Raw genomic sequence first — 25,588 nt, forward strand, 5'->3', positions numbered from 1 at the left:
CTTCTTGGACCCTCCTTGTAAGAGGCTACCCACAGGGACTCCCATCCATGCCAAATAAGAGCAGAAACACCTGACTCAGTCACAGGTTCTGCGGGTATCACCTCCACAAGCCGGGCATCTGTCCTTACAAATGGACTAACACCTGTTTGTATGGGGGTAATGAGAAAGTGCCAGCTACAGGGAAGATGAAGAGGCTAGCCTTGGAACCCGTTTGGGCCTGAACAGGCTGATCCGCTCTCAGCAGCCTGTCCCCTTCAAGGCACACCGTGTCTGTGCATGCCTGGACAGCTTCCTTGTCCCTGTCCTCCCTGCCACCTGGAATGCTATTTGTTGGTCTCCCATTGCTTGCTTGCCTCCTTCCTTCCTTCTTCCACCCATCCACCTGTCCATCTTCCATTCTTCCTCCTTCCATTCATCCAGCCTGCTGTCTTGACCAAGGCCTGCTGTGTTGGGCTCTGTTCTAGGTCTGGCCATGTGGCAGTGAACAAGTCAAATGAGGGAGGCAAGTCTGAGCTCTCATGGTGTCTGTACTCCAGCTGTGGGATAGGTGGGGGTTTCAATTTATTTTTATGTCAAAATATTTATTCCATTGCAAAATTTGTATTTTTTTTGAGAAACAGCAAGAGAGTGAGAGCAAGAAGGAGAGCTTCCACACCCTGGTTTACTCCTCATACGCCCACACTAACAGGGACTAGGAATGGCCAGTGCTGGGAGCCAGGAGCACACTGCACAGCTCCCACACGGGAGGCAGGAGCTCAATGACTTGAGCCATCAGTGCAGCCACCAAGATCTCTGCCGGCAGAAAGCTGAAGTCAGAAGCCAGGGCTGGGAATCAGACCCACGCACTCCAATGTGAGAAACACACATGTCAACTGTTAGGCCAAACGCCTACCTTTACAACTGCACTTCCCATGACATTAAAAATAAAAGTTTATGTATTTGAGCAGAGTGAGAGAAGGAGAGAGAGGGAGAGAGAGAAAGAGAGAGAGAGAAACTTTCCATATGCAGGTTCATTCTTCAAGTGGCCATAAAAGCTGTGCTAAGCCAAGCCAAAGCCAGGAACCAGGAATTCCACCTAGGCCTCCTTCGTGGTGCCAGGAACTCAATACTTGAGCTATCACCAGCTGCCTCCTGGGCCCAGGCACATTAGCAGGGAGTTGGATCAGAAGCAGAGGCACTGGGACTCCATGCAGCACTGTGATATGGGATGCAGGTGCCACAAGCTACTGCCTTACCTGTGGGCCACAAAACTGACCCCATCCCATGGACTTTTTAAGTACGCTTGCATACGTCTTCTGGCACCTCTGTAAAGAGAATAAAGCAGGGTACTGTGCAGAGGTACTGTTAGAGTGAGACTAGGAGGAGCCAGTCAGTCATGCCAACCCCTAGGAAGAAAGGGCTCAGTACAGAGGGACCTGCGTCAGTGAAGGCACCAAGGCAGCAAGAACTGGAATGCTGGGTAACAACAGCAAAGAGCCTGGTGTGGGCGGCACATGGTTTAGTCCAGGTGCCACCTAGGATGCTGGCATCCTATGTCAGAGAGCCTGGGTTTGAGAAAACCTGGCTTCTAATCCACATTCCTGCTAATGTGCACTCTGGGAGGCCCAAGTACTTGGGTGTCTGCTGCCCTCATGGGAGATCAAGACTGAGTCCCGGGCCCGGCGCAGTAGCCTAGCAGCTAAAGTCCTCATCTTGGCATGGGCCGGGATCCCATATGGGCACCAGTTCTAATCCTGGCAGCCCTGCTTCCCATCCAGCTCCCTGCTTGAGGCCTGGGAAAGCAGTCAGGGACAGACCAAAACCTTGGGACCCTGCACCCATGTGGGAGACCTGGAAGATGCTTCTGGCTCCTGGCTTCAGATTCGCGCAGCATCAGCCAATGCGGCCACTTGGAGAGTGAATCATCAGATAGAAGATCTTCCTCTCTGTCTCGCCTCTTCTCCGTATATCTGCTTTTCCAATAAAAATAAATAAATCTTTACAGCAACAACAACCAAAAAAAAAGACTGAATTCCTGGGCTCCTGGATTCAGCCTGGCCCAGTCCTGGCTGTTGAAGGCATTTGGGGAGTGAAGCACTGGATGACAAATCTCTCTCTGTCTTTTTGCCTTTAAAATGGATAAATGGTTAGAGGATGTGTCGGTGCCTAGGAGCCACAGAAATGAGTGTGGTTTTAGTTCAAGTGTCGTTGGGTCTTCCTGCCCACTCCCCTCCTATCTGTATAGCAGTGTAAGCTTCATGCTACCTTCTCCACAAAGCCTATCTTGAATGTTTGAGACCCATTATCTGTCCTAGGCCCTGTGAAAAGTGTACCCAGCCAGCCACAGTGCCTGTGGTGCAAGCACCTTGACTGGCCAACCAGTGAGAGCAGAGGCTCTTAAAGAAACAGCCTTGGACTGCTGCAGGCAAAGAGAACAGAGCATGGGGCTTTATTCACCAGGACAAGCAAACCACAAACGACCCCTCCACTGTCCACCAGTTTGATTCTGCAGGCTGATACCAATCCCTGCTCCTGGTGGAACCCAGGCTGGTATCTGGGCTTTTCATGGCTTAAAGCAGATGGCTGCCTTGTAGGGTTTGCGATGGCCTGGCACACTCTAAATATGAACCACCTTGCATCTTGCTTCTCTGACACCTGAGACTGCAGAACCAGGATTTAGTATCTGTGATTTGTTTCTGGTTCAGATGGATAAACCTCTCCCTGAAGAATGGCACAGTGGGCCTCCTTAGTCACTCCCACTTGAGAATGAGTACCTGTCAGCTTCTCACTCGGCAACAAGGTCTAGCTAGGGCAGGAAGCAGAGCACAGAGACCTTGATGCAAGAGAACGCTTGAGAATGGGAGAAGAATCGAGAAATAGAAGCAAAGTCAGCCCTTCTGACTTCCTGGAAGCCAGTCTTGCTCTTGATGTCCAGCTGTTTCCTGACTTTGGCTGTGGTCTTGGCAGTTAGTTCAGGGTCATAAGCTTGAAAGTCACACATCTCCCACCTATGTGGTCCTTTCTGCCCAACTGTGAAGCTCACCTATCATCACCTGGTACCTGGGACAGGGGGCAGTATTGCGTTGTTGCATATCCACTCCCCTCACAAGCCCCCATAAAGGCCCACGATAGGGAGGGGCTCGCTCTCTTGGTTACGTGCTTCCGTCGCTCGGACACTCCTATTCCTGGCATCCCCAGTACCTGTTTGCTCTCTTGCTTCCAAAAGACAGACTCCAAAGACAGGTAGCTCCCACACATGGCCCCTGTGTGTCTGTGTTCCTCACCCTCTACTCAATGAAGATGTTAATGCTAAGATGCTTTGTATTTCCAATTATGTACTTTTAAGAGTTCCAGCAGAGGTGAGGCCTAGCAGTAATTGATTATGGACAGAGAAGCCAGGAAAAGGTGAATGTTTGCAGCTTTGTGTGTTCAGGTTGTTTGTTGCATGTCTCAGGATAATTTATATCGCTGGGAAAGCTGGAATATAGGTCTTCAGTTTAGTGGGCGGGTTTCACAGTAATGATCATTTGTTCCTCTCAGGGTTTCCATTCAGACTGGATTGACACTGGACTTTTCATTTGCTAATTTTTAGTGGGCCCTGCCATCACCAAGCTTGGTTAATAAAGACTCCTTAATACATCCTAGACTTGTTTGGTGTGATCTGCACCCCATAACATTTTCACCTTGGTTTTCCCTGATCAGGTGAAGCAGAGAGCTGCTGGTAGGTATGACCCTGGTCATTTTGTTACTGTCTCCTATGCTACCTGCTGCTGCAGCTAGAAGGCTACAGGCCACCTGCTCCCCTGCAGGGTTGCTCTTGGCCCATGGCAGCCGGGATATAGACACACCAGCTGAAGCCTTGTCTGCCTCACATTATACCCGGATGCCCAGTCCTACTTCTCACCTGCATTTCCTGGTCTTACCCACTCTTCCCAGGGGGCTGCAATGAGACCAGAGGCACTGAGCATGGGAAAGCTCGAGGACGAACACCCACCGAAGGAAGGGTGGCAGCTCACTCTCTCTTTGAGACCCATTCCATCAGCCTGTCTCTGGCTTGATGGGTGGATATCGGTGGGTCATGTTCACCACCTTTACTTTAAAGGAAGTGCCCCAATTTTCTTTTGGAGTCACTCCCTCCTTCCTTCCTTTTCGGCCCCAAGTGCTTCTCAGTGGAGCTGACCCCATCCCAAAGCCAGGGCATCATCAGTGAATATAGCCCAGCCATGGGCCCATAGCCCAAGATGGTCCAGGGAGACTCAGCCTGGGACTTTAGCTGGAACAAGAATTAAGAGGAGTGTTCTCTTTCTCCAGTGGTCACAAACTTTCTCCAGGGGCTATGGTCCCTGGCTTCTAGAGAGCCCCTCTGTGTCTCTTACCATCTGGGAGGAAGCAGATTCAATGATGACGTCTACAGAAAAGAAAGCAAAGCTGAGTTGAACAAATACAAGAGGGGGTCACCTTGATCCAGCAAGGTCTGGTTTTCAGGTACATTTCCCCTTTACATTTTAAAGCTAGAGTGAGGAAGATCTACATCTCCAACACTGGAAAGTTCTGCCTAGCACATCTGGCTTTGCCACTGCTCTGTGTGACACAGGACAAGTCACAGCCTCTCTGAGTCTGTGAAATAAGGACAGAATCGTCTTTCTCCAAGGATTACTGTGAGGCGCCAATGAACCAGTGTCTGAAGCCATTGAGCCCAGAGCCCAACCCACAGTAAAAATGCTGAGCAAACTGGCTCATCCACCTCAGGCACCTGGGAGGCTTCTCTGATGATTTACTCAGGTTAGCCTCCTCCCTGTGCAGCCCCACCCCTCTTGGGCACTCTGGGATAAAGACCTCGCACCAATCTGCAGGGTCTTACCAGCAATGGAAACCACAACCCACCGGCTGCAGCTTGGGGGAAAGCGGGGTGCATGGAATAGGCAGAGTCTGGCCTGTAGGTTCCTGTACTCAGCAGCCGGGGTCAGGCTTCAGGAAGCAAACTGTGGCTCAGCAGAGGCTGGGGGTGGGGGGCTTACAGAGTACTGTCCTTCTTAGCCATTGCCATGGCCACAGCCACTGAGTCCAGAGGGAAGGTAGGAAAGAAGGCAGAATCTAGTGGGTGCAGTGTCTGACAGCACTGTGTCCTGGGCACATCATCCCTCCTGATTTAGTCTTCTCTGTCATCAGATGGGACTTCAGCCCGAACCTGGCTCAGGCACAGGACAGGCACACACTGATGGGTGCAGGACTGTTATAGGGACAGGCAACTCCCAGCCACCGGACGTCTGGCCGACAGCATGTGGGAGCCCGTGGTGATCTTCTGTCTTGTGCCCAATCCCGCCCCTGCCCTTTCTCTCGATCTGCTTTCTGCAGAAGCCAGAGTGATTTTCTTAAAACATAATCTTTCCTTTGCTTAACCCTTTCAGTGACTGCCCAGAGTACTGAGAGTGAAATCCCAAATTGCTTTCGGAGGGCCGGCATCTGGGGCAGCAGCCTACTGTTCTGGGATGCCTGCAGCCCACATCAGAGGACCTGTGTTCCAGGCTCAGCTCTGCTTCTGATTCCAGCTCCCTGCAGCTGTGCGCCCTGGGAACAGCAGGTGATGGTTCAAGTATCTGGGCCCTTGTCACTCACAGAGACCTGAATGGAGGATATCAGTTGTTGTGGGCAACTAGGGGTAGGGGTGCAGCAAACTAATGAATCGCTCCCACCATAAACACAGCTACTCTATCCACCTCTGGGCCTGGGTGCCGGCCACCCTCTTTTCTGGCACATGGCTTCCTCCTGTGCCCTTGGCACAGCCGGCACCTCTCACTTGGCAGCATTCAATGTGAATGTCGCTGGCCACAAGGAGAGGTTACCCACCCCTGGGCTCAGGCCGTTTTTTCTCCCAGAACGCTCTGCCTTGGTAGCACCTCTCTGAGGACCTAACAGGACCCTCCCAGCTCCTGCTTTGGTTCACAACGACTCTAACATGTGTGCGTGGGTGTAAGTCCTGGCCCAGTGGCCAGGACTGACACGTGCTGAGTCAGCAACCAAGACTGTGGTCACCCAGCCTCACCCCAGGCGTCCCTCTAACTGTTACACACAAACCCTGGGTGTTCAGGCACAGGGGAGCCGGATGCAGACAGAGCGGGGCCTGTGAGTGGTTAAGTCTAAGCGCCAGGCCAGCCTGGCTTGCGTGGGCGTTAAAAGGCGTGGTGGGCGGTGGCTCCAGCAGCCTCCCCTGGGGGGAGCTGGGAATAAAGCACCCCATTCAGCCTAGGCAGGCTGGCCCCTCCCCTGCAGGGGAACTGCCCTCAGGAAAAGGGGACAGAGGACCCTGGGCTGAGCTTCCTGGCAGCTACTGCCTGGGGCAGGGCCGGGCTCGGAGGGACACAGCAGAGAGGCCCCACAGGATGAAGAGGCTGAAGCCCTGGCTCTGAGCTACACTGCTGGAAGGCGCCTGACCACCTCTGATGCTTGAAGCACAGGAAGTGGGCTGGCCACAAGGGCCACCGTGGAAAGGGGCCCCTAGCCACAGACATAGCCATCCCAGAATGAGGGGTTGCTTGGCTCTCTTGCTTGGTTGGCAGAGCTGAGCCCACAGACACCTCCTGCTGACATTAGACATCCATTTGCTGGCTCAAGGATACTGTGATGCTTCCATTAACAAAACATGGCATCTACCCGTAGCATCCAGCGAGCACTCAATGGGCTGAAGCATGTGCTATGTCCTTCAGGTTTATCATGTTATTTGATTTTCATTACAGCCTAGGATATAGGAACTGATGTGGTCATCGTTCCCATTTTTCAGATGGGTAAACTAAAGGTCAGAAACAGCAGATGATTTATGCAAGGTCACAGAGCCAAGGAGGGATGGTGATGTGATATGCTTGGCTTTTCCCTCCATTTCTCCTTTTTGCAATTCCATCCATTGGTTCATTCCCCAAATGTCTGCAATGGCAGGAGCAGGGCTTATCTAAAGCCAGAAGCCAGGAGCTTCTTCTGGGTCTCATACATGGGTAGCAGGGGACTACAAAGTTCAGTTACCTTCTGCCACTTTCCCAGGCACATCAGCAGGGACCTGGATAGGAAATGGAGTAGCCGGGACCTGAACCAGCACCCCCATGGGATGCCAGCATTGCAGACAAAGACCTTCCCCATTATGCCACAGCAGTAGGCCCTGGGCTCTTTGTGAAACAGACTCCAAGTGCCTACCTAGGCTCTTACTCACTTAGCTGCCTACCTTCCTCTCCCCACACCAAGACCTGTGTTTTCCTTTGGCCTGGTTCCTCCCAGGAGGAACAGGTCAACCCTATCTCAACCTCGCCAGTCAAGTCAGCAGGTGTCCCTCATTCACTTCCTCTCCAGCACCAGCTACTGCACTGGGGCTGGGATGTGACAGCGATGGACACAGAGAGGTCCCAGGGTGTGTGGGCCCCATGCAGCAGGGTATTACTGTGATGGAGACACACAGCTGGGGGCCAGGCAAGGCGAAACGGCAAGAATGTTCCGGGCAAGAGGCTGGGCCTTGACCTGGACATGACATGGGGCAGGCACATGGCAGAAGCTGTGCTCCAGGTGGCTGCCCAGGGAGGGCTGCATGTGTTTGGAGGGGTTGGTGCTGGCAGTTACGGGCTGCAGGTTATCAATGGTGCAATTACAGGCTGGACAGTGAACAAGGCCAACGCTCAGAACCCCAATACCCCAGGGGTCCCCAAGCTTAGCAGTCATTCACTCCCTTTGGCAGTGCAATCCTGAAAATTCTAGATCTGCTCAGCTTGGCTCTCCCTGTGGTGGAACAGGGGCCCCCATGCTCTGGCTTGGGAGAGACAGAAACACAGCCCCTTTCCCTCACTGTGGCTGTTGCAGCCCATGGGGACAGCACCTGGCCCCTGAAGGAAGGAGATGGGCCAGGCCTACCAACCCTGCCTGCTGCCCTGCTCACCACCTTCTGAAGGCGCATTCAGACCAACAGAACCCATCTTCAGGCCACACCAGGCCCCCTGGGCAGTCTGTGGTCTGGAGGCCTGGCATCTGAGGCCTCTCCAGCCAATGCCAGCCCTGAGAACTGGGGAGGTGCGGGAAGAGGCAGGATTCCCAGGGTCTGCCCAATGCCAGGCAGCCCCAGATGAATGCTGTGTCAGTCTTCCACGCTGGGAGAATCCCCAAGCCAACTTGGGCCCAGTCAGGGCAGAATCCTGGGCCTGGGTTCAGGGAGGGTGACCTTGGCAAGCTACAGGGGCCAGTGTGGAGATTCGCCACACATGCCCCTTGTCTCCTAAGTCGGGGCTGAGTGCCCTCAATGGCACTCAGTGTTCTTTCCCTCCCCCTACCCCTGCTGCCCCCGCTGCTGCCCTTGAAACCCAAGTGCCAGGTGCCTGAGGCTCTTGGGGAGAGAGGCTGCACGCCACAAAGCAGCCTTAACAGGCACCACAGGACTAGCGTTCTCAGGGCAGGAGCTGGGAGAAAAGTCCTGTGAGGTGCTGGTTCTGCTGTCTTGGCCAAGGCTGCCCCCAACCCACCCACACAGGAGCCCTAGGCACTGCCAATTGTAACCCCAGTGCCTGAAGTAAGCCCATCAGCTGTGCTCCAGGGTTCCTGGCCCCTCACCTCTCACAGGCCTCAGGCCTCCAGCTCCCAACCCTGAGAGATCCTTGCAGCACAGCAGTCTAATCACCTCCCCTGCAGGTGGTCCCACATGGCACACCTGCACCAGGCCCCACGGGGCACCACCATCTTGCTTTTCCTGTTTCTGCTGTTTCTGTGCTTCCACCAGGTACCCTGGGCTCATGAGCCGAACTGTCAGTCATCTCACTCGAGTGTGAACTGCTGACAACACCACTCCCAGGGACGGGCACCCGGAGAGAGAGGATGTGGTCTCGTGGAAGGACACTGGACACCAGACAAGGAAGCAATTTCTTTCCAGGGGAAGAGGCAGGAATGGGGGAGGGGTGGGTCAGGAGCATCACAGAGCTGCAGTCACACCTGTCACTTGCCTGACAAGTACAGTTACCAGTCCCCCCTACCACACACACACACACACACACACACACACACACACACACACACAGAGGGCTTATTAATAAGCTCAGACTCTTTAGTTCTGTGCCACGGTGAGCATGCAGCACCAACCTGGGCCAGGACATGCTCCCCGCCAACTGTGCAATGTAGACCGATGGAGATGATGCAAAGCCATGACCTCAGCCCTACTCAGTAATGTCTCTGGGACACAGCCAAGGGTATAGATGTCCCATTCAAGGCCAAGGGGTCAGGTAGGTGTTCTGCAGGTTAATTCCCTTCTAGAATTATCCCTAGGTAAGGAAGACACAGTAAATTATCATGATATAGCCTGGCTCTTTGCCAGGTCTTGGGACATGGGAAGGACAGGCAGGAAGGGGTTAGGGCTAGATCCACAGTCACTTTCCAAAGCAGAAGGATGCCAGAGGTGTTGCCTTCGCAACCAGCCTTGACAAAGCTCGTTCCTCTCAGTGGGACTTGGTGGAACTTGGGCTGATAGCCAGGCACCTGGTAACCTAGCCATGCAGTCAGGCTACTGGGCTGTGGCTGCCCAGCACGCCCCAAACCTGCCGGTCATCTGGGTCATCAACTATAGAGCTCCCATAGGTACGGCGGGCATAAACAGCAGGAAGTGAAGCGGCACCGGCCAAATTGTAGAGGGGATGAATGACTTGGCATCAGGGGGTTGGGGAGGAGAACCCCCCACATTCACATCCCATGGTCAAGCAGCAAGGAGCAGAGGCAGGCTGGCAGCTGTGGCCCCTGCACTCTGCAGCTGGCACACACGCCCATCTGTGCACTCACTGCCTCAGGCCATGGTTAACCCACAGAATGGGCAAGGCTGCAGGTGGTGGAGGCTGTGAGTCTGGGTCAGATAGTAGCATTTTCCCTCTTGCACCTCTCTGTGGCCACTGGCCTCCCGTACATGTTGGGCACCCTGCCACCCAGGACCCTGATCTTCCCAGGCTAGTGCAGACTCAGCTCAGCAGGTAGGCCCTCATGACCATGTGCCCCAGATGCCCTGAGCTGCCGTCACTGCCACCCAACCTGGTCAGCTTTCTTCCTGGCGCTTCATTGCTCCTGGAAGTGGCTTGTGTGTTCCTTTCTCTGCCAGTTCCCCCCTTTGGAAGGTACACTGGCCAACATTGGCACCCTGGTCCTGCGTGTCTGCAGTACAGACAGCCAGGTGCTGGCGAAGTGCTCCAGGTACCCCCATGGCTGGCATGAATGGACTCAGCCCACACACTGATGTATTTGCAGCTGGCTGCTGACAGCAGGCCCTGAGAGCTGCAACTCAAATTACAGAGCCAAGACTGAGTCTGGGGGCAAGGAGCAGGGCTTACAGCCAGAGAGGGCCTTGCACTTCATGAGGAGGAAGCGGAAGGAGGGCCATTGCTGAACCTCAGGCGTGGTCCCTGTCCTGGCATTCCCAGCAGCTGCTCCTTCTTCATGGGCATGGCTTTGTCTCTCAGGTGGGGCTCAGACACCTCCCAGCTCCCCACAGCCCTAGTCCTCCTGGTAGCATGTCCTAGCTACGGCTTCCCTCACCACTTCCAGGACCCTTGGAGCAGCCTTCCCATCAGATGCCCAGGGAGAGGCTCAGAGGTGCCTGGAGCCACAGCCATGGCAGGTTCTCCCTCATGCTGCTTGCCAGCTCTGAATGGGGACATCCCTTCCCCCTTCTTCCTCCTGGGCTGGAACAAACACCGGATCTGCTGGTGGGGCTCCGAGGGCAGAGAGAGGAAGGTCCCAGAGAATGCGCTTACACTTTACCCAGCACCCACCTGCACCAGGTCTCCAAACTGCCTGCCACTTTTTTGGGGGCCATGTCACAAGCTGGTGAGCTGGCACACACACAAAAAATATGCCTGAATAAGCTAGGAGGCCTGTCTGCGGGCCAGCAGCGCCTGCCTCAATGTTGCTCACTTTTCTCTGCTTCCCCATGATTCATCAACCCCAGGCATATAGACAGTGACGGATGGGGTTGACTCCACTAAGAAGGCGAAGTGGGTCTTTGGGAAGCCTGGCATGGACTTGGATGACTGGTGAGCTGGAAGGAGCCTTGCCCAGCCTCAGCAGAGCGAGTTCTGCTCTTTCCGCAACACCACCAGGCTTCTGAAGCCCCCTGGTCTCTGGCAGCAGCTGCTTGCTTTTTGCATCAGCAGTAGCCCTCCCCTTCACTCTGCAATGACCATTTCCTCCCAGTGATCTGCCTCTGGCCAGCAAACTCAGGATACACAGGAAATCTACTCCAATCTCAGGATGGGTAACAGGAGATGGATTTTCCACAATAGTCTTTTAAAACAAGCCAGAAAGTTCCATGTAAACAGTGGGTTACCCAGAGAAGCAGCTGACCTTACCATGCTTGACCCAATATCCTAAACGAGCTCATTTCCATCCTCTCCTTTCAAAAAGCTGTAGACACCAGAATGTAAAAGATACAGGTGAAGACAAGTCTCTCTGGGACTCTTGTATTTGTGCATGACTTGTAAGCAAGGCACTAACTTCCTTGTGCTTCAATTGTGTTTTCGAGGTGCGTGCATAGAGCCTTAGAGGATGGGGATGGTGTCTCGCTCAGGTGTAAACAGCAGGCTTGTCCACAGCCTTGGACAATCGAGGTTTGCTTACTGCCTATACTGAAAGATGTGACTCCCTAGGATCTGGGCTCCTGTCAACCATTGAGCCCCTGCATGTGCAGGCATTCACGAGTGCATAGTGTCACCTGATCAGGATCCGGTGCCAATGGGAACTGCAGGAAATGTATCCAGGATAATGCTGTTGCTGTGTGGCCGTACAGTCTCATCTCCGACCCAGGAGTTTTGGGCTTCCTGCTGGCATCCAGGAAACCATGGTAAGATAATTTAGTTAGCAAACACGGCAAAACCTGACTCCTCACAGTCCCTGACAATGCTGCTCCTGTTGGTGTTAAGGTGATTGCCTGGTCTCCAAGCTCCAGATATGCCTTGTTTCTGGAAAACTTGAAAGAATCTTCAAAGCACAAAAACATATGTAAGCCAGGGAAAAAACTGCTTTTTTTAAAGATTTATTTATTTTTATTAGAAAAGGCAGATATACAGAGAGGAGGAGAGACAGAGAGGAAGATCTTCCCTCCGATGGTTTACTCCCCAAGTGGTCGCAACGGCTGGAGCTGCGCCAATCCAAAGCCAGGAGCCTGGAGCTCTTCCAGGTCTCCCACATGGGTACAGGGTCCCAAGGCTTTGGGCCGTCCTTGACTGCTTTCCCAGGCCACAGGCAGGGAGCTGGATGGGAAGCAGGGATGCCAGGATTAGAACTGGCGCCCATATGGGATCCTGGTGCGTGCAAGGCGAGGACTTTAGCCACTATGCTATCGCGCTGGGCCCAAGAACTGCTTTTGTAAGAGCTCTGGGGTAGACACTTAGCCTAGGAATTAAGATGCCCATTAGGAAGCCAACATTCCTTATCAGAATGCCTGGATTTGATAGCTAGTTCCTGCTCCTGACTCCAGCTTCCTGCCAACATGCACACTAGGAGGCAGTGGCAACGGCTCAGCTGGCTCCTGCCATCCACGGGGGAGGCCTGGACAGAGCTTCTAGCTCCCAGCTGTGGCCCAGCCAGGTCCTAGCCACTGAAGGCATTTTATGAGTCAACCAGGAAATAAGGGTTCTCTCTCAAATAAACAAAAAAAGCAATAGGCAACTTTTAATAAAAGTTCCCTGCTTAACAACAGAACTTATCACAGGCTTCTTCCAAACACAGTAACATTCAGGGAGCCCTCAAAGATAATGTGATTTATCTCAAAGAACTGCCTTTGTACCAAAGGCTTCAGGAATATGCCTTTGTGTGAACCCAGTTTCCCAGGTGGGAATGCCATGAAGCTGGGCTTGGCAGTGGAATGTCCTGGCAGCCACGATTAGGCCTCCTTCCTGAAGAGCACACTTGTTTTACTAGCACTCTCTACCTCTTTAAAATAAAAATCAAGGGCTGGCGCAGTAACTCACAAGCTAATCTTCTTTCTGCTATGGCTGCATTGTACATGGGCTCTTGTTCTAGTCCTGGCTGCTCCACTTCTGATCCAGCTCCCTGCTGATGGCCTAGGAGGGCAGTGGAGGATCTCAGGTCCTTGGGTCCTGTACCCACATCGGAGATCCAGAATAAGCTCCTGGCTCCCAGCTTCAGATTGGCCCAGCCCTGGCCAAGACCAGTAGATTAAAGATATCTCTTTCTCTGTTTCCCCTGTCTCTGTAACTCTAATTTTCAAGTAAATAAATAAATTTTTAAAAATAAAACAAAAATCAATAACTAGAGCATGTGGTATGCCAGTAAAGCCATCTTCTGTGACACCAGAATCGTATACGGGCCATTTCGAGTCCTGGCTGCTCTACTTCTATCCCAGTTCCTTGTTACTATGCCTGGAAAGCAGAAGAAGATGTCCAAAATGCTTGGGCCTCTAACATCCACATGGAAGACCTGGATGAAGCTCTTGGCTCCTGGCATTGGCCTGGCCAAGCCCTGGCTCTTACGGTCCTTTGTGGGGATGGGTAAGCTAGCAGATAGAAGACCTCCTTCTCTTTCTCCTTCTAACAGCCTTTTGCATAAATAAATCTCTTAAAAATTTTAAGATAATCTTGCAGGTTGAGTTGTGCCAATGTCAATGTGTTGGTTTGATAACATACTACATTTGCATCAAGATGTGACCACGCAGAGGAAGTGGTGTGATGGTGGAGGTGGAGGGGAGGAATTTTGCAACATCTGTGAGTTTATAATTATTTCCAAATAAAAAGTTTTAAAAAAGTTGTGACTTAGCAAATTAAATAGTTGATCTTGTAGGGTTCATAATTGAATAAATACATTGCTTAGAAAGCTATCTTAGCTGAATCATATTAAAGTAATAAACTAAACAGTTCAAATGCCAAAAAAAAAAAAAGCCCACAAAAATTAGTTACTCGCGGCCAGTGACCTCAATCATTCAATGGAACCAGGAAGCCATTCCGGTCTCCTGAGTTCTGGTGGGGTCAAGATCTCTTCTCTCCCCAGGCAGGGCACTCCTGAATCAAGAGATAGTGAAGGAGCTTGGAGGGAGGGGCCGAGAAGCAAGAGCAGGGGAAACACAGACTGCAGAGGAAGTAGCTGTGGCAGCTCCTGGCCGTGATAGGAACCGCTACAGCCCTGCCACTCCATGGCTGCGTGACCACAGGGAGTGATGATTTGACTTCCCCGTCAGCGGCTGCAGGGACTTGGAGGGAGGGCACATGGAGACGTCATCCCAGAGGGGACCTCAGTGGAAGGTGTTTGGACAGAAGGCAGGACAATCAACAAGTCTTCACAGTGTGTTCACTCTGTGACCGGCCTCCTGACGCACACATCAACCAGGGAGGTTAAGGACCTGCTTATCAAGGAGGCCGCAGGATCATGTGTTTGCTACCCTATTGCACACGTGGGTTTGGAGACCCAGGCCTGGAGGGAGTCCTTCCCCTCTCAGCCGCCCAGGGTGTCCAGGCCCTGCAGTAACTCTCAACGCCATATGATTCTCCTCCCCCACCAATCCCCCCAGCATGCCTTGCTGGAGAGCAGCCAAGACCACTTGGGGCTCACACTTCCTAGGGGCTCCCCAGGAACAGCGCATCTTCACCCTTTGGGACTGGAAAGCAGGTTCTGGTCCTGGTGAATACAATTGTTGGGGAGGAAGGACAGTTTCCCTACAAACGTGCATAAAACTTTGATTGACATACAACATCAAACTATGGGGTCAGTATACCGGCCTCCCCTTTTCATCCTCTATTGATTTTGCTCATAACCCCCACACCCTAGCTGTGTTCCAGGGGCCAATAGGCACCCTCTGGGACGAGCCACTCCACAAATGGCACCTCCATCTTTGGCCACAGGAGCCCCAGGCACTTCTCCAATCTATAGGCTAATCCTGAGCTTGGGCCATATTCCCCTGAGACATATTAGAAACCAGTGCCCTAAACTCCAAGACATATGGTTTATTTCTGGGAGTTTCTACCAGGACCTGAGGGGCAGGCGAGGGAGCAGTATGTAACCTAGAAACGGTTTCTTCCCTCAACTTCTCTGCTTTATCACCTCCACCAGCTGGAAGTTGTGGCCAGGGATCCAGAACAGAGCCCAAACACACCCTGTGGCAGCAAACAATGCCCCCTTCCAGGTAGCGGAAATATTCCCAGTGTCCCAGCAACGCGCAGAGCTACAACTGAGATGCTCCCAGAAATAAAAGGTGCCCTCTGCTTCCTTTTCTAGCCTTGATGTTTCAGGGGGAGCCAAGGGCTGACAGAGCTGACTCAGGGCTACTTGCTCCCCCAGCCTGGTGGTGCCAGGGCTGGGGAGTTCTCTGGGGTTTTGCTGAATCACTTCAGCTTGGGATGAGCCTGAGGCAATCAGCAGGTGGGCTCAGACATCCCCTCCCCCACTCTACTGCCAAGGCAGGGAGGCAGAAACACAGCCTGCCATGGTTGGTATTAGATGACAGAGCAGGTGACATGGCGCACTTACCAGATTCCTCAGCTGCCCTGAAGGCTCACAGCTGCCCCTGCCTCAGCTGCATGTCCTTGGTCATCAGAGACACCTAGGCCAAACCCCGCTTCCTTGGGGCAGTCAATGGGTGGCTGATATGCCCCTTCAGAGAGCCACAGAGTCCCCCATGGGATGAGGGTAAGGCCAGACCTAGCTGAGCCCATGTCTCCGCTTTACTGCACTCTGCTCTGGGACAGTCACGTGAAAGCAAACCTTGGAAGTCACCTGCAAACCCCGTCCTTGGTTCAGCCCTAGGGCAGGCCATATTCCTTGCCTCCTTTATTCTATTCCTCTCTATTCCAGGTGAGCCCCTTTAATTTGGAGGGTGAGATGAGGAATGTGCAGCTCCTGGGTTCTGCTCAGCTCACTCTAGTCTCATTCTGGTTGTGCTGTTTGCTTTCCTGTCCAAGCTGAAGGGTAAGCAGAATAAAACAAGGCAGCTTACAGTGAGCAGGAGGAACACTAGAAACAGCCTGGGATTCCAAATGGCCAACAGTGTCCACTCCAAAGTCCTGGAGGAGTGAGTGACAGCCCAAGAGAGAAGCCCACAGAAGGAAGGCAGGGTGGACAGGAAGCGAAGTCAGGCCAAAGGAGTCTTCCCCTTGAGCAGGCTGCTGCCGGTGGGGAAGACACCCACTCTGCATGGCCCCCACTTGCACATGGGGGGACTGCTGCCAGGGGTTCCCACATTTGATTTTTCCCAGCAGTGGAGATGATACAGGGATAAGTGGTGGTTTTTATTAATAGCTGCTATTTGCTGAGCGTTTCTTAAGAGACAGGCACCATGTCAAGTGTTTCATGTGAGTCCTGAGTCCTCACTCCAATCCTGGGAGAGGAGACTGGAGCTGAGACTGGGCTGTAGCCTTGCAGCAGCTGCTGGCTCCTCACCTCCCGGGGTAGCTGATGTAGGAGTCCTGGCCCACAAGACAGGAGGAAGAGCTGTGGGGTCTGAGGCAAACAGAGCAGTGCCCTTAACCTCAACTTGCTGGTCAGTAAAATGGGGCAGCAGGATTCCTGGGAGGATGACACACATGCACATGTGGTGGAAACAGAACAAGGGCTCATGTGTTCTGAGCCCTCCCTGGGGCAGCCACAGTCCTAAGCCCCTGAGATACACGGCTTCAGTCTGTCCTTACAAAAGCACATCAGGTCAAGACCACCAGTATCTGCATTTTGCAGAGGAGAAAGCACGCAGCAGTTACTACAACCAGAACCTGACACAGCCCGTGTCTCTGGCTGTGGTTGGGCCCTCTGGCTCTGACAGCTGGGGCTAGACAGGTGCGTAGTACCCCAGCTTCCCTGCACCCTGTCCAGCTGCCCACAGGAGGCCTTTGCTGGCTTCCTGGGCTTACAGTTGGGTACAGTGCTGGGGGCCAAGGGCACTCGGATCGTGATGGGGGATTGTTTCCCAATAGCTCAAGGTATCCTCGAATCAAGGATGTGAGACCAGATCTCCCTTAGCTTGCTGATCACCCAGAACCCTCAGCCTGCCATAGGCTGAGGCCCCCACAAACACCTGCTACTGAGAGCAAGCGAGATACTTGTTCCAAGCGCACTGGTTGAGAGACAAGAGTGAGAAGTAGCCATCCTTCTTGGGAAAGCAGGCAGCCATTAGGGCCCAAAGGCCAGGGCCACCGCTACAATGAGGCTGCAATGAGACTGCAACGAGGCAGCATCCTGCAGCCTCTTATAGCCTCTGGGACACTTGAGCCCACAGTGCCCAGGTGGCCAGAGCATCCAGACTGTGTGGGAGCAATATCTATAGGTCTGACACACCTTCCAAATTCCTACCCCCCGGAGGGTGACACAAGGCCAGGTGAGGCATCAAAGTCATTCTTCACATGATTCCAAGGTCAGGAATGGAGAAGCACCCCAGTAGCCCTCTGTCCGCTCCCCTGGTGTGGCAGCAGGAGCCAAGACTTCCTTCACCTGTGCTCACTGGCACCAATTTTTCCCAGCCACATGACTACAGAGTTCTCCCTCGGAGCCAAACGAGTTCTGCCTGACTGTGGCGTCAGGCTCTGAGCACAGGTAGCATCACCGCTCACATCCCCTGCACTCTGGAGCATGACAGCATGTGAGAAACCTCTCAGAGAGGAACCACTCCCCAAGGCACAGGTCACAAACAGGTGCTGACCACCGGCTAGCAGTGCCTGGGAGTGAATGAGACAGGACCTGCTTCTGTGGTGCTGGGGGCTGGGCTGCCAAGGACTGGGACATCTATCATGACCCTGGGGAAGTCAGGCACATTGCCTTAGGAGCAGGAGGGTATCCATAGAGCTGGGAGCAACACTGCCCACCCAGTTCAGGGCAGAGACAAGGGTGGGTCAGGAGACAGGGCTTCCTGCCTTGGCATTCTGAACTTCTTTATCTCTTGGAGATTACAATTCACAGCTCTGAAGGGAGGTATGTCGAGGAAAACAGAGCACGCTGTGAGCACACATCCCACACAAGTTAAAACACCATAGTCATGTGCGTAGGGAGGGGCAGCTTGGCTATGACAATTCTGAGATGTTTTCCTCGAAATAACACAACAGAATTGACCGACTGTAACCACGGTCTTGGATGCCGTTGCGGTTGGTGGCCTTTTGGGCCAGCAGACTTCGACTGGGGGATACCCAAAGCTTACCTGGGAGGAAGGGGATGATCCTTTGCTTGGGGTCCTTCTGGCCTCCTTCAATGGGGAACTTGTCCAGAAGCTGCATCTGAGGAGCCAGACAGGGAGGGAACAGGTTCAGAAGACTGGCAGAGCCCCGGCCATTTCTTCCCTACTTCCCCGCCTCTCGGGGCCCCTGCACTTGCAGGGATGAGTGGTGCCAGAAGTCTCTCATTTCATACCTGATTAGCATGTCACATGGGGCATGAGAGAGGGGACACCAGAGCTCTCCTGCCTCAAAGGGGGGTTTATGAACATTCAGGGAGCAGGGTTAGAGGGGGTGTCTGGAAACATCCAGTGTGAGGATGGGCTTGGCACCAGCAGACTTTCAGGCCAGCTGCAGGTGGAGCTTCTAGAAGTTTCTTCACCCTCAGTTTCTCACCTGCTTCTTCTGCAGGGTGAGACCTTTGGCTGCTAGCCATCTTCCAAGCCCTCCGGGACCAGAACAGAGGAAGGCCCCATCCGATATTTAGTCAGACCACCCCTTTTCCAGCACTGCTCTGCAGAAATGCCCCCAGATGTTATTTTAACTAAAAACCTGTCCTATCTCATTACCCCCATTGCGGACGACCCCTTCCCCCACTTCCTCCTTTCCCACCCTGAGATTGCTACTGTTTTTCCAGGGACAGACCCACTGCAAGAATTTCCACTGTTCTGGAGGAATAACTTTTTTTCCTGCTGCTGCTGTTCTGGGCTGAAATTCTGTATAAACTGGAAAAACACACAGGGAACAGGATGGATGAGGGTGTGTGCGTGTGTGTGTGTGTGTGTGTGTGTGTGTGTGGTGTTGGTTTCCCACAGGTGGGAGCTAGAGCAGAGTGGAAAGCCGGGATCTCAACTGGGTGCCCAAGCTGTGTTACCTTGGCCAGGGCATGGAACTTTCCCAGAGGGACCTCACTGTTTGAGGGAAGATTGGTTGCAGGCACCAGAATCCCACCCACCACACCATTCCCTTCAATACTTCTTGGGCACCTAGTTACAGCCCTGGGCACTAAGGACACAGAAATAAAGAAAGAAGAGTTTATGTTCTAGTGGAAGAAGGTAAACAGTGAACTCTAGGAGGCTTCAAAATGTTTGTGGAAAATGGAACTGGGAGAGTATTTATCCTGGCTCACAAAATCGATCTTCATGCATGGTTTTCTCATAAACACCTTTCCATGAACTCCTTGAAACCCTGCAATGAGTTGTATGTCAGGGGAGGTGAGTGTTACAGAGAGAAATGTAATGTAAGGAACTGCAGGAACACAGAGGGTCTCACTTGATACAGGACAAGGAGGAAGTCCTTACTCATAAGATGACAACTCAGCAGGGCCCCTCAGGAGGTGAGTGGGGGGGGGGGATAGGGACTTTCACTTCACCAATTCAAGTAGAAACATAATAAAAGCTACCTCATGCATTCTTTAATATTGCAACTTCATCGCAAACAATCAGTACCTGTGGCCTGTCAACACAGCACAACACTATGTAAACCTGTACTTGGGATCTTTCTCAATTAATATATTTGCAAATAAATTCTATACAAAGAAGAACTGTGTAGTTTTTTCCATTTCCCATTTTTTTTAAGATTTTTTTTTTTTTAATTGGAAAGTCAGATATACAGAGAGGAGGAGAGACAGAGAGGAAGATCTTATATCCATCGATTCACTCCCCCAAGTGGCCACAATGGCCAGAGCAGAGTCAATCCAAAGCCAGGAGGGAGCCCGGAGCTTCTTCCTGGTCTCCGACACAGGTGCAGGGTTTCAAGGCTTTGGGCAGTCCTTGACTGCTTTCCCAGGCCACAAGCAGGGAGCTAGGTGGGAAGTGGGGCTGCCGGGATTAGAACCGGTGCCCATATGGGATCCTGGCACATGCAAGACAAGGACTTTAGTTGCTAGACTATTGCGTCAGGCCCTTCCTTTCCCATTTTCTTCACCTATATTCTGTTCTGGTAAATTTCACTTTTTAAAAAATATAACTAATTGGTTCACAAAGGGGAAAAAATAAAATCTAGAAATGACAGAAGACATGAGTGGTCAAAAAGCAAGCAAGAATCATTCATGGGGAGTATTGTGGCAAAGCAGGGTAGGTTACTACCTGGGATGCTGGCATCCCACACGGGCATCGGTTCATGTCCCAGCAGCTCCACTTCTGATCCAGCTCCCTGCTAATGGATCGGGAAAAGCAGTGGAAGACAGCCTAAGTGCTCTGACCCCTGCACTTACGTGAGAGACCTAGATCGGTCTCCTGGCTCCTTGCTTTGGCCTGACCTAACCCGGGCCACTGCGGCCATCTGGAGAATCAACCAGAAGATGGAAGACTCTCTCTCTTCAAATAAATAAAATCTTCAAAGAATCATTCATAATTTCTCTCCTCAAAAAAGAGACATTGATATTGGGAGGTCTGTGTGCTTCCCAGGCATTCTGCCATACAGGTAATAGAATGAACTCTTTAATACTCTTTAATGAACTCTTTATAGTGCGACAGCACTACACAGACAACATTATCCCATGTCATTGAGAACTTCCATGTCATAGGATTTCAATGCTGGCATGGGCCAGGCTTACTGATCCACCCGCCTACCCCTTCCTGGGTAGTAGTAGGTGGTATCCAGCTGTGTGTCTCCTGGAGGCCAGGTGTGGGGAAAGACCAAAGTGGCCGTCTTTGCATCTGAGAGCTCATTTCCTGGCTCTAGCATGGGGCTTCACAACACACAGGCAGCCCCCACAGCGGTGAAACTGTAGTTTGGATTCAGTGGACCCGGGAGCCTGCATTTCTCCCCAGTTCATGGGTATTGTTGCAGCTGCTGTCCTGGGGGTCATGTTCTCAGGAGCAAAGTGCTAGGGCTGTGCAGTCTGTACTCTGTGGCCGCTTCTAGACACAGGCTCTTGATGTGGGCCCAGCTCAAGAGGAGAGGTGTCACAAACATAAAACATGCTCTGAGCTTCAAAGGCTGCATGTTAAAATGATTCTATTTTAGCCAGATCAGGAGTAAATGAAAATGCTCTGAAAGTCAATCTCCCCCTCTACCTCTCACATTTTAAATGTTGCTAGACAATGTAAATTGCTCTATGTGGTTCACATGCTGTTTCAATGGGTCAGCACAGTTCTGGAATATTTTGATTCTCATGGGGTGTGTCTGGAGGGTTGGGGGCTAACATGCAAACTCCTGAGGGCTGCGTCGCCCCACACAACCAGCAAGCAGGAGGCCCAGTTGCGTACAGAGGGAGGGAGGAGGGCCCTGCTCGGCAGGGGCTTGGCTACCTTCTCAGGTGGAGAGTAGGTACTACCACTCCAGCTAGGGTCTGAACTGAAAGCAAGGCCCAGTGCCAGGGTCCTTTTTGGACATGGGTTGCTGGAGCCGCTTCAGCTACATCTGAACTTCGTGCCATGTGGTAGGGTGGACAGTGTGGGAGATGTGGGGCACTGGGCCCTGAGTGCTGGCTCCAGCTGCAGACAGAGGGCTCGGCAGCCAACCTGGAGCAGGTTCTGCAACAGCAAACACCAGGCGAGGACAGTGCGGGTCTTGCCCAGCTGTAGGGTATCCGTTACTTGCCCTTCCGGGCAGGATGACTACAGCACTGGGCCCCCAAGTCTCCAACCCTAACTGGTCCTGACCCAGAACGTCCCCGGAGGAAGAGACAAGGTCACCCAACCTGCATGGGGACTAGGAAGAACCAGGTACAGCTGAGATGTCCACTCTACCTGGTGAGGACTCTTGCAGGCCTTGGGTCACCTGCTGGGCAGCCACCAGCAGTGTCACTGAGATGCACCAACAGGAAATACAGTTTTCTTAATGCATTTGCCCCTTTGCCCTGAAATGTGCTTTCCCACTCACTTCTGCCCTCTGATGTCCTTAAAGGCAACACCTACTCCAGGCAGCCTTCCCTGGTCATCCCAGCTGAGGATGAATCATGCCTCGTTTCTTGCAATTCCCGCAGTGCTCCTGGCTCGCATTCCAAGGTCGGCATTTCCCAGGCTTCTGTGATGAACTCTTTTTACAAGCTCGCCACCCAAGGGAAAACACCCTTCCCCACAGGACGATCTTGGCACCCTTGTCAAGACAAACTGACATGAAGATATTAAAAACAACAGATTTGGGAGGCACTTCTAAAACAACAATCTGTCCAGTTTTCTTTAAGGGAAGCAGGGAGTGGAACAGAGCTCTCTGCTCAAGTGACATCTAATAACAGACCTCTTTCTAAATATATGAGTTCAGGTACACAGATATCCTAGAATTCCAGAATAACTTGTGGAAAACACTGTTCAATTCTCATTGACGTACACGAACTCACAGGTCCAAAAAGTTCACAGAAAATTTGCATTCTCTTCTTATTCTATTTTCTCATGAGCTTTCTGAGGTCCTTCAGATCTGGATGTTGATGTATTCACACACACACTCATGCATGTGGTGACTTGGAATAAAAAGACTGATTAGAGTGTCCGGCACCATAGCCTAGCAGCTAAAGTCCTTGCCTTGCATGTGCCAAGATCCCATATAGACACCAGTTCTAATTCCAGCAGCTCTGCTTCCCATTCAGCTACCTGCTTGTGGCCTGGGAAGGTAGCTGAAGATGGCCCAAAGCCTTGGGGCCCTGCACCCGTGTGGGAGACCCAGAAGAGGTTCTGGGCTCCTGGCTTCAGATTGGCTCAGCTCTGGCCATTGTGGCCACTTGGGGAATGAATCAACAGATGGAAGATCTTCCTCTCTGTCTCTTCTTCTATATATATATATATATATATATATATATATATATATCTGACTTTGCAATAAAAATAAATACATGTTAAAAAAAAAGACTGATTACAGTGTCATACTAACCTGTTGATTTTGAAGTACTGAGCCAGGTTGTAAATTTTTCTTTTCTTTCTCTTTCTTTTTCTCTTCCTTCCTTCCTTCCTTTCTCTCTCTCTCTCTCTTTCTTTCTAGCTCTCTCTCCCCCTCTCTCTCTCATTCCCTCCCTCCCTCTATCCTTCCCTTTCCTTACTTTCTACCTTTCTTTTTTCTTTCCTTCCTTTTTTCTTGTTTAATGGAAAGGCAGATTTACAGAGAGAAGGAGAAACAGAAAGATCTTCCATCTGCTGGTTCATTCCCCCAGTGGGTGCAGTCAGCAGAGCTGAGCTGATTTGAAGCCAGGAGCTTCTTCTGGGTCTCCCTCACTGGTACAGGGTCCCAAGGGTTTGGTGCATCCTCAAATGCTTTTCCAGAGCACAAGCAGGGAGCTGGATGGGAAGTGAAGCAGCCAGGACACAAACTGATATCCACGCAGGATCCTGGAGGTGCAAGGCAAGGACCTTAGCCACTAGGCTTCCGTGCTGGGCTCCAGGTTGTAAATTCTGGTACTAACCCTCTTTGGTTACAGTTAGCCATCAGATATACAGCTAGATTTGATTTGCTGATTTTTTTTAAAGATTTATTTATTTTATTACAAAGTCAGATATACAGAGAGGAGGAGAGACAGAGAGGAAGAGCTTCCATCCGATGATTCACTCCCCAAGTGAGCGCAACGGCCGGGTGCTGTGCCGATCCGAAGCCGGGAACCAGGAACCTCTTCCAGGTCTCCCACGCGGGTGCAGGGTCCCAAAGCTTTGGGCTGTCCTCGTCTGCTTTCCCAGGCCACAAGCAGGGAGCTGGATGGGAAGTGGAGCTGCTGGGATTAGAACCGGTGCCCATATGGGATGCTGGCACGTTCAAGGCGAGGACTTTTGCTGCTAGGCCATTCTGCTGAGCCCATTTTAACAGGATTTTATAAAAGATTCTCCCCATTGGCTGAGTAGTATTGTGGGTTTTTGTTCTGCAAGTATTTCTTGTAATCCTCTTGCAGCCCTGCCTTTAGCCAACAATTTGTGGGGAATCCCCCACAGGCCTCCAGAGCACCCTCAGCAGAGTTCCTTCCTTGTGGGCACTCTGCCCTAGAGTCCAAGTGCTGAAGTTTCCCCCAGCTCAGTGGGACTGCCGGGATCCACCAGGATTGTGGTTGCCAACAGTTCAGTAGGGAGCCTGTACCGAGAGGTTCATTTCTCTCAAGCGTTGTAGCTGAGCTGCGCTTCTCATTCAGTGTCTGTCAACATTTGCCTCCTGCACTCTGTTTGGTTCTCTTACTATTCATTGTGAGAGGGCTCGTTTGGCACCAATAATCCCAGCACAGCCAGAACAACCTATTTCCCTGAGGTCTGGATGGGAATTTTCAGATTTGACAGGCAGTTGGGAGAAAGTGGAGGGACCTAGGAGACCAGTGGAGTCCTTGGTTCTGACCAGTTTGGTTTCATATTAGGAAAGCTCAATGATGAGTTAAGTGCAGCCAGGGCCTCAACACCCAGGTACCCAAACAGAATACACAGGCTACTTTCACCCTTCTGATTAAACAACCCATTAATTTACTACCCCATCAGGGAGACATCTGAGAGTGAAAGGCGTTGCTGGTGATAATTACATCAGAACAGCAAGTGTAAAACAGGACTCACAGAACCATAGCAGCTAATGGGACCCTGCTGACTGACCATGAGTTCTCCTAAGACAGGCCCTGGTTCCAACAAGCACCTTCAGTAGTGTGTGATGGTGAACATAACACAGACTGAGAACGTACTTTGTATTGTGATAGGCCCAATGCCAACTATTTTTACATGGCTTATCTAATTTCTCAGATCAACCCTTTGAAGTAGATGCTGTCAGTACCCTATGTTCCAGAAAAAGAAAGAGAAACACAAGAGGTGAAATGATTGGCTCCAATGAAGAACTAGGATTTAATCTCAGCAAATCTGGTTTCTTGATCACAATAGATTAAGTGAAGACATTCAATGGAAGAAACAAAGAATTGAGAAATTCCACCATCAGAATTACATTACCAGGTAGACACAAGATCTACCAATGTCATTAATAACATTATCAAACAAAGGATAAGAACTGTATGGCCAGTCTCATATAAAGCACTTTATACAACAGAACATCCAGTTATGATTTTCAAACAAGAAATGAGTAAATTCTCTCAGTCTGAAAATATTTACCTATTCAAAATAATACTTAGAGTTGAAATGGAGGAAATAAACAGGGATGTGATCTACTACTATTTCTATTTGCTATTGTATTAATCATTTTTGCCATGGTATTTATTAATCATTTTTGCCATGGTATTAACATACACACAGAAGTGAGAAGAATAAAGACAATGAAGGAAGAAATGAAACTTGCAGTATCCCCAACCAATAGAAGATGGGTACAAAACCAGAGAACCCTCAAGAGATGCATATATCTTTGGCCTATGAAGGATTTTTACATCCTCGTTAAGAAGAAACTAACCCCTGGAAGATGAAAGTCACAAAGCCTTAGAAGAGTAACTAGATGAAGAAGCTCTGGAAAAAAGACAGTGTGGTGGTTGCATAGCAATGTGAACATGTCTAATGTCAATGAGATGTATACTTTACAAAAGCTAAAAGGATAAATTTCACATTAGATATATATATATATATTTACATTACATATAT

The 25,588-nt window shown here is 51.3% G+C and overlaps 1 protein-coding gene across 4 annotated transcripts in view; it reads right to left on the minus strand.

Moving 5' to 3' along the window:
• SH3PXD2A (SH3 and PX domains 2A) overlaps positions 1-25,588 on the minus strand; it is a 199,755-nt gene that overhangs the window by 94,124 nt on the left and 80,043 nt on the right. For all 4 annotated transcript variants that reach the window (XM_058671921.1, XM_058671919.1, XM_058671920.1 and 1 more), the window contains exon 3: positions 18,104-18,179. In XM_058671921.1, coding sequence (XP_058527904.1) covers positions 18,104-18,179 — 76 coding nt within the window. The remainder of the gene's footprint in view (positions 1-18,103; positions 18,180-25,588) is intronic.

The sequence above is a fragment of the Ochotona princeps genome, chromosome 13 (genome assembly GCF_030435755.1).
Source record: "Ochotona princeps isolate mOchPri1 chromosome 13, mOchPri1.hap1, whole genome shotgun sequence".
Classification (NCBI taxonomy): Eukaryota; Metazoa; Chordata; class Mammalia; order Lagomorpha; family Ochotonidae; genus Ochotona; species Ochotona princeps.